Here is a 9,811-nt window from a genome sequence, read left to right as displayed (position 1 = left end):
TATATGAGCATAAGCTTTAGATCCAAATATTCTTAAATGACTGACTGTTGGTTTGAGTCCAAACAATGCTTCAAAGGGGGTTTTGAAGCCTAGACATTTGGTAGGACTCCTATTCTTTAAATAAATAGCAGTGTTAATGGCTTCTGCCCAAAGACCATTAGATAGACCATTACCTTAAAGCATACTTCTCGCACACTCCACAAGAGTTTTGTTCTTCCATTCCGCTACTCCATTCTGTTGTGGAGTGTGTGGCATTGTGAATTGTTGTATAATTCCATGTTGCTTGCAGAAGTTCATGAACTCTCCTAACCTGTATTCTCCCCCTTGGTCCGAGCGGAGAATCTTTATCTTCTTTCCTGTTTCGTTCTCTATCATAGATTTGAACTCTTTAAACTACCGAAAGGCTTGACTCTTTTTACTTAAAAAATACACCCAAGAAAACCTAGTGCAATCATCTGTAAACAGTAGAAAGTAATATGCACCTCCTAAGGACCTAGTTTGCATAGGTCCACAAATATATGTATGCACTAGTTCTAGGATGTCTCTTTCTTTTCTGTTGACATGCAAAGGGAATTCTTCTCTATGCATCTTCCCTAATGCACATCCATCACATTCCAGCTTGATATTATGAAAAGCAGGGAGCCCATCGACCATACCTTTCTTTTGAAGTAAGATGAGGTCTTGCAAATTGAGATGTCCAAATCTCTGATGCCAAACATTTTCAATTGTTGAACCAGCTACAACCATTGCTTGTTGTGGCATACTCTTTGCATCCAATCTGTACAGGTTACCCATGCGCACTCCTGTTGCAACTATTTCCAACTAGTTATCCTTAATGACACAACCATTCTTAAAGAATTGCACCTGCATGTCCTGGTCTGTAATCATTGAGATAGAGATCAAATTCTTCTTAATTCCTGGAACATATAATACATTTTTAAGATGTTTAATGTCGCCACTAGGTAGCTTCATAGGAATATCTCCACATCCTTTGATCTTATACGCACTGTCATCTCCTAAACAAATTTTTGATCCACATGCAAATTCTTCAAGAAATTCAAAACAATCCTTCTTACCGGTCATGTGTGAGGATGCACCAGAGTCGACATACCACATGTTGTCCTCATCTCCTTTTTATGTTGAAAGAGCACAATCGACTGTGAATAGTCGAAGATCATGGCTATGGTCCTCTTCTTCTCCAGCAAAACACCCCTGATGTTTCCTCTGTTTGCTTCTTCTTTCATCCGCCTGCCTCTTATAACATTCTTTAATCTGATGACCAAGTTTCCCATAGTAAAAACATCTCTTAACATAATTATCAGTCATACCTCTGAATGATCTCTTTTGAAAAGAGTTGGCTCCTTTCTGCTGTTGTTGATGCGGTTACTGGTGCTAGTGTTGGTGCTAGTGCTGCTTTCCTCTGTACTGTTCCCTCTTCACCATCAGAGCAAGGTCATTGCTCTGAGTTTTCAGATTCTATCGTCGCTCCTCCTCCTGGAGCAGAATCGTTGTCAGCTCATCAAATGAAGGGGCTTTCTCCCTCGCTGACAGCCCTGAGACGAATGTCTAATATTCATCGGTCATTTTGTTCAATGTGAGTGTGAACAAATCTGAGTCTGATACCTTCTCTCCAATAGCTCCTAGTTTTTCACTCGGATCCTTGACTCTGGCCATGAATCCAGCGACGGACTCATTCTCTTCCATCTTCAATGCAAACATTTTTCCCTTGAGTGCCAGAACACGATTAGTGTTCTGTGTCTCGTACAAGTTCTTGATTGTTGTCCATATATCCGATGTTGACTTGCAATCTCTAATATGGGGGATAATATTGTCTTTAACAGACATCTTCAGTATGACTTTTGCTTTTGTTTCTCTCTTATCCCAGTCCTGTTCTTGGGTCATTGTTCCAGATCTCTGTTCATTTCCCAAGACAATCGACCATGCATTCGCACTCTCTAGCAAAGCTTGCATTATGAACTTCCAGTTGGACAAACTCGTTCCATCAAGCTTGCCAGGCTTGTGGAGGTATGATTCTAAACTGTTGTTCATTTTTGCCCAACTGAACACTCCAATCGGCCACCATCGGGCAAGTCCGATCTGCTACCACCGAACAGATCAGGGACTTCACTGTGCCACCACCGGGCAAGTCTGATCTGCTACCACCGAACAGATCAGGGACTTCACTGTGCCACCACCGGGCAAAACCGATCTGCTACCACTGAAAAGATCAACAAACAAGCTCCAACACGCCACCACCAGGCAAAGGCGATATGCTTCCACCGAATAGATCGAGGAGCTTCACTGCACCACCACTGGGCAAAAATCGATCTGCTTCCATCGAGCAGATCACAGAGCTTTGATTCTCCACCACCGGGCAGGTTTGATCTGCTGCCTCCGAGCGGATCACGGAACCTCAATTCGCCACAACCAGGCAAATCAAATATGCTGCCACCGAGCAGAAATCTCCACATGCCACCACCGGGCAAGACTGATCTGCTAAAAATTGCAGATTTCTCAAAGAGAAAGAGGTTGGCACCTCTATGTGGTCAAAGGCGCTTCTTCACAGTGAAATATCCATGCGAGGGAAAAATCGGTGTGAGGCAATTTTACTGGCATGTTTTCCAGCTAAAAATCCACGCCAATGGCCCTTTCTAGAGCGCTGGCGCGCTTATCCCCATCAGATCCGCGCCAATGGTGCGATTTTCCCTTAAAAATCCACGCCAGCCGCTTGTTCTTCTCTTTGTTGACGCGACTGTCTGTAAAAAATCCACACCAACTGCTTATTCTTCTGAAAAATTCCTCTCCAACCCTTTCTTCGGCTCAGAGATGATCAGTCATCTGATGCCTTTCGCTCTAGGTGTTACTGTAGTTCCACTTGATCACAAAGATACATTTACATGCTCTCCTACCACTACAGATATGTAACTAATGGTACATCCCTAAAAAAAAAATTTAAGGCTATCTCTACCCTAAGCTCTGATAACAAGATAAAAATCAGACTTTGAATTAAATTGAAGGAGTTGCAGCTCACAGGTGTGTACAGCACCTAGAGACTGCACTCAAACAAAGAGGAGACAATCTCTCTCTCTTTCACTCTACATTACATCAAATGAATATTACAATATTATATACATCACTGAAAATTAGGTAGTTGTGAAAAACCTCCTAAACTCTAGGAACAGATCCTAAACTGAGGAGATGTGTTACAACCACGTAACCATTTCTCCATTATTTTAAACTATTTTCAAGGCCTCAACTGCCGCCTCAAAAGCATCCACAACACTCAAGACAAGTTGCTAGAGAAAATAATAAGAACATATTGCGCAGAATGATCTCAATGTCCCGCGAGACCTGGTAGATGTTTTACTTCCAGCATCTGCATACAAAGATATGGAGTTACAAATTACACGAGACAATATAAAGGCCATCCTCTATGTATGTAAAGATTATTAAATCTACACTGCAACTTTTTTTAAATAATAAATGTTTCTAAAAACTTCTTAGCCATCCATAATTTTAAATCTGAAAACCCATTCCAATAATATGATGTTGTATTGATATCATGATGATGGTGACAGGATATGTTGGCCGCTGGCACGGACATGTCGTCTATAGGGATAGAATGGGCAATGTCCCAATTGTTGAGGAACCCACCAGTGCTGAACAAGCTTCAGGACGAGCTACAACGTGTTGTTGGATTGGAGCGCATGGTGCGTGAATTTGATCTTCCTTGCCTCCCTTATTTACAAGTTGTGGTGAGAGAAACTCTTAGACTCCACCCACCAGGGCCGCTTGCCATTCCCCACAATTCTATAGATGCCTGCAAAGTGCTGGGCTACGAAATCCCCCGAAATACCCAAGTTTTCGTGAACATTTGGGCAATCGGAAGGAACCCAAAGTCATGGGAGGATCGGGATAGGTTCATGCATGGTGACTGCCTGGATGAAAGAATTAAGAACATCGAGTGGATGCCATTCAGAGCAAGAAGGAGATGATGTCGGGAGAGCTACTAGGAACGCTTCTTGTCGAATTTGTAGTGGCGCAGCTAGTGCACTGCTTCGACTGGAGGCTTCCTGATGAGATGACTGGGGAGGAATTGGGTATGTTTGAAAAGCTTACTGGACTCACAATACCGAGGGCACATGAACTCATGGTTGTTCAAACTTCTTGCCTTGCGTTGGTACTTTAATAAAAGCATAGCTCATAGAGCTGTCAAAAATAAAATAGTTTCTAGTAAATTTTCAGTTGGTCGGTTTTCCTGCCTCCTCTATAATTACCTCTTACGTTTTTATTAACAAATCTTTGCCACGGATTTCAAAGCATGAAATGTAGGTATTTGCCAAAATTATATATACACTTACACACTTCGTCAAATACCTACTTTTTATTCTTCCCCCAATGAAAGCATGCAAAGTTCCATGAGAGAACTTATGTAAGTTTGTAAATATTGGTTTACTATTGTTAAAAGACAATTTTTTGGGGAAATACCAAAATAATATTTGATATAGAGATATATTTATATTTACTAATTTCATAATGTTTATGTGATAACCATGAAATCATAAATGGAAACAATGTTAAAGATGCTCACAGTTAGGTAGTTGGATAATTATGAGCAAGGTTGTTACCTGCTAAAGAGGAAATGGGAAACAAGGCTACAGAGGCTCACATTTAGGTAGTTGAATAATTATGAGCAAGGTTGTTACCGGTTGAAGTTCTTCTTTAGAAATAAAACTTTGAAAAAGAAGGTCAAGGGTAATGATGAACCTAAGGTAAGAAAAGAGAAGACTGTAGAATTCCGAAATATTATCGTTATTAAAGGATTCCAGAGCTGGTTGTCTAGTGGAGTCCATTTGAGTCGTAAAAGCTTAGATTATCAAATTTTAACCAAATAAAATTGGGGTCAAATGATCATTCAATGATCAGCTTAAACTGGTCATTATTCTAGAACTAATTTAGGTGTGAAGGAGAGATAAAACAGTGATAAGATTGATTTAGAACTAATTTAGGTGTGAAGGAGGGAGAAACAGTGATAAGATTGATTTACTTGGTTGGGAAGACCGTTACATTCCCAACGGTTTTGTGGCTTAACAAATAATTGATTTACTTGGTTGGGAGGAGCATTACATTCCCAATGGTTTTGTGGCTTAACAAACAACCGAACACGAATAAAGAAAACAAATAAGTGCTATTTAATTTCACTTTTTGTATCGACTATTGAACATGATTGTAGTTAATTAATGAACATTTGTGATAGTTTTTGGTAAAGGAAGGGAGACTGTTTGTTTTTCTTTCTTTAAAAAAGGAGAATGAAATGATTGTGGTTTCCCTTATATAACATTGGCAGTAATGCACGCAAAGGGTTCTTTTCTTTATTTTATTTTTTGCAAAGGCCTAGGGTTATTCCCCAAGCCAAGTCAACAACCTCGGTACAGCTCCTATTTATAACTATAGATGACTGTAAATCTTGTAGAACATTAATATCAAACTAATTGAATAGAAATCCAAAAATAATCCTTGTGCTCTATTAAGATTGTACTATAATATCTACATCATGGTTATCTAAGTTATTTTGCATACTACTATAACTTGTAGACTAAACAATCATGAAAATATAAATCCAGAAGTAACGTATGCTTCTTTAGTGGCTAAACTTTGAACGAATAATTAAATTTCATAACATAAAAGAAATCTTTTGAAACAATGATAACTAGGAAAGGAAAATTAATAAACTGTAAATATTCTGGAGCTCTAACGATTCCAACTCATACCCATTTTTCTATAATAGGGAAAATAATAGCAAGCACAAACAGTGAGGTGTACAAAGGTACTGCCACTAATGATGACAGAGTCAAAAGCAAATACATATCTATATATATATATATATATATATATATATATATATATATATATATATATTACAACAAATGTTCTTAAATATATGGTTATCTAAGTTATTTTGCATACTACTATAACTTGTAGACTAAACAATCATGAAAATATAAATCCAGAAGTAACGTATGCTTCTTTAGTGGCTAAACTTTGAACGAATAATTAAATTTCATAACATAAAAGAAATCTTTTGAAACAATGATAACTAGGAAAGGAAAATTAATAAACTGTAAATATTCTGGAGCTCTAACGATTCCAACTCATACCCATTTTTCTATAATAGGGAAAATAATAGCAAGCACAAACAGTGAGGTGTACAAAGGTACTGCCACTAATGATGACAGAGTCAAAAGCAAATACATATCTATATATATATATATATATATATATATATATATATATATATATATATATATATATATATATATTACAACAAATGTTCTTAAATATATGGTTATCTAAGTTATTTTGCATACTACTATAACTTGTAGACTAAACAATCATGAAAATATAAATCCAGAAGTAACGTATGCTTCTTTAGTGGCTAAACTTTGAACGAATAATTAAATTTCATAACATAAAAGAAATCTTTTGAAACAATGATAACTAGGAAAGGAAAATTAATAAACTGTAAATATTCTGGAGCTCTAACGATTCCAACTCATACCCATTTTTCTATAATAGGGAAAATAATGGCAAGCACAAACAGTGAGGTGTACAAAGGTACTGCCACTAATGATGACAGAGTCAAAAGCAAATACATATCTATATATATATATATATATATATATATATATATATATATATATATATATATATATATATATATATATATATATATATATATATATATATTACAACAAATGTTCTTAAATATATGGTTTCGTATAATACAATTATAACAAATAGTATAGCTAAATTTCTATGTACAAAAACCTGAGCTAGGGTATTCAATTTTCCTTTTGTAACCTAAAAAATTTAATAGAATGCTAAGGTTACAATTACCCTTAATTTCACAGTATCACATTAACTCAAAAAAAATACAATGTCAACTTCTTGAATGGGAGTTGAGACCCTTGCTTGTGAACCCTAGGGTCCCAACACCATTGTAAATCTCAAAGAAAACTAACTATATTTTAGATAAGACAAGAACCCATCACGTCGAGAGCAGTTTGGAAACCCTTTGTAGGGTAAAGGGTCTCATTGCACCTATAAATGAAAAAAAGAAAACAGGTTGTCAAAGAGAGAATCTGGAGCTAAGAGCATAGGTCGAAGATGAACCTCGGAAATTTAACATCAAATCAATACTGTAAGGTCCACACCCAGAGAAGCTCAAAATCAGAATAATCACCTCTGTATAGGAAAATCCCTTGGGAAAAATAATTAAAAAAATATAAATATGTTTACCTAAGAAACCATCGACTACTATTCATATCCTCGACTTGTCAATTTACAAAGGTTAGAACCTTGTGAATCAAATACCCAAAAAAAATGAAAGAATGAACACCCTGTTAACAAAAAACTGAAGAAAATTTTCCTACCCTTCCAGATGCATTAGGCTGCAAGTGAGTAATGGATCCAAACCCCCATAAGGCTGGTAAAACTCTGATCTATTCTAAAAAGAATTGGCAGTGACGGATGAGAAAATTAACAAGCAAACAACACAATTTTTATTTCACAAGAGACACCTCTAGCCTACAAAGAAAATAGAGACAATAAGCCCATACCTGGTAGGACATTTAGAACCATCGAGAGTTGTTGTAGTCATCGGTGGAATTTCTCAAAGATTGCAGAGTGGGATTTACAGGAGGCCAGAGGAGGAATGAGCACCAAAACGTCAGGAAGGGGTAGGTAGTTTCCCTTTAACTACTATCTTATTATCCCACTGTCCAATCAACCCTAACAACCCTTAGCCATGGATCTCATCCCACTTCACTAGGTGAGGATCAAGCCACTAGGTGGTGTAGATCCATTCAATCTCTTGAAAGTTCGCATCAATTGACATTCAATAACCAAATTTTGATAGCTAGAGCAGACTATAAGGTGGATAAACATATTTAATAAAAAATATCATAGTCAACCCAAATCATAAACCCTTCTTAATTAATCCAATGGGTGGTCATCATATTAAATGTTTTACACAACCCTCAACGTGTACAAAGTATAATAGCTCATATTTTGACATAAAAGGATAGAACAATAATAATAATTATCAACTATGACGAGAACATCAACCAACCATCTATAAAGTGTATGGTACTACATTCATATTATACCATGAATAAATAAAAATGTTTGGTAGTGTGTTAAAGTATGGGGTATGTTACATAAGACAAATGGGGCCTATTATATTTTAACAAGGTAAGTGATTAACTCTGATTCTTTAATATTTTATTTCTATGGTAGAAAAGAAAAGAAAAAATCACTCCAAAATCATTATAGTTTTGTTGACTTAACAAGTTATGAAAGTTGGAGGTGTGGAAAATGAGAATGGATATGAGTAAGAGTTGGGAAATATAATAGAAAATGTTTTTCATCTTCAACCTTCTCAGAATCGCAAAGGTGTCCCAAGGTGTTTTGGGAGCATACCAATGTCCAATTTCACTTCGAATCTCATGAGAATTAGTTCTAATATTTGTAATTCTCGTTTTCTTCTTAGTAAAGGTCAACACAGAGTGGTAATTATGGTTACCAAGGGTGGGGTTGATCTATTTCTTGTACTACCGTATTTTCCTTTTCCCCTCTAACTCCTTATCATCCCACAATTTATCCTTAAATTTGGAGGTAATAGTATTTTTAATACTTTTGTTATATCCTAAGATGATCTCTTCATTTATCCTCGAAGGTTCGAGCCAAGAATGGACATCCTTATGCGATCATTGTTTGCTATGAAGGTGGGACTTTTGGCTAGAGCTGGAAGAAATTCTTGGAAACAGGTGAAAGCATGAAGATGGGTTACACTTTTGCGTCAAATGTGACAATGAAATTTCAAGTTCTTCCTCTTTTACTGAATTGCACCCCTCAAAATTCATATAAGAATTGTGAATTTTTATTCGAAGGAAAAAAAACAATATGTGGAGAATTATGTTCTTGACTTAATGATATTTGTTGCAAAAAATTTAGTGTCGTATAATCTCTCAATTTTTCATTAAATGCAATATATGTCCTTGCAAATTTTCGCAAAACTTAAGAAGTATGTTTGTATTCATGTATCATAACTTAGTCTAGAAAGTGTAATTTAATACATATATATAAGGGATGAGGACATACGTCTGAAGAAAAATGGCAGAACCCTAACCCTAGCGGCGACCCTAGCTCGCTCAGTTTCCATGGCGGTCATCAGATAGGCAGCAAGCTTCACGGACCTTTGACCAGTTTTGCGCACTAACCATTCCCAGTTTTCTTGGCACCTGGGACTCCCTGTGATTTTTTACTCATCTCAGTCGAACCCCGTGAACAGGTATTCCATTATCTTCGCCGGTCGGTTCTCTGGTCGGTATCTGGGGCATTACTGTTTTTGGCAGGTAATATGGTCGAAGAGGACCTCGTGGACTACGAGGAGGACCCCATGCCTCAACATGACATATGGGCATATAATAATCGCCCTGCCATGAAACCCTAGGGAAAAGAACATGTTTCCGAGACAGCTGCCTCCTCCATACATTCACAAATGTCGTTCTCGGGGAAAAATAAGCAGACCGATGTTAACCTGGCTGACATCCCGGCTCTCGAATGTCCGCCCCTCTGACCGACAACTCTCCATATGTTGGGTACCTGCCTGCAGTCTTCTCCATCTTTTGATACGCCTCTCCAGAACCCTACTCCCCCTCCGCCTCCACTGACCTCAAACCCTTCATCTGTTTCGTTGATGCCATCAACCTCCCTGGATACCCAGCATCCCCCCCGTTCACTGCCTCCG

General features: G+C 37.4%; 1 protein-coding gene and 1 pseudogene across 1 annotated transcript; one reads left to right on the top strand and one right to left on the bottom strand.

Moving 5' to 3' along the window:
* Nucleotides 1–1,566: 1,566 nt before the first annotated feature.
* Nucleotides 1,567–2,049, bottom strand: LOC149214520 (uncharacterized). Its single transcript, XM_089389415.1, has one exon. It carries the CDS (start codon nucleotides 2,047–2,049, stop codon nucleotides 1,567–1,569), a length of 483 nt encoding a protein of 160 aa, XP_089245541.1.
* A 1,341-nt stretch (nucleotides 2,050–3,390) lies between these two features.
* LOC149214519 (cytochrome P450 71AU50 pseudogene) lies at nucleotides 3,391–3,995 on the top strand (annotated as a pseudogene).
* The last annotated feature ends 5,816 nt before the right edge of the window (nucleotides 3,996–9,811 follow it).

The sequence above is a fragment of the Pinus tabuliformis genome, chromosome 1_1 (assembly GCF_031772625.1).
Source record: "Pinus tabuliformis cultivar Carrire ecotype Pingquan chromosome 1_1, CPIR1, whole genome shotgun sequence".
NCBI classification, from domain to species: Eukaryota; Viridiplantae; Streptophyta; class Pinopsida; order Pinales; family Pinaceae; genus Pinus; species Pinus tabuliformis.
Note: the sequence above shows the minus strand (reverse complement) of the source record. Positions and strands in the feature narration are given on the sequence as shown.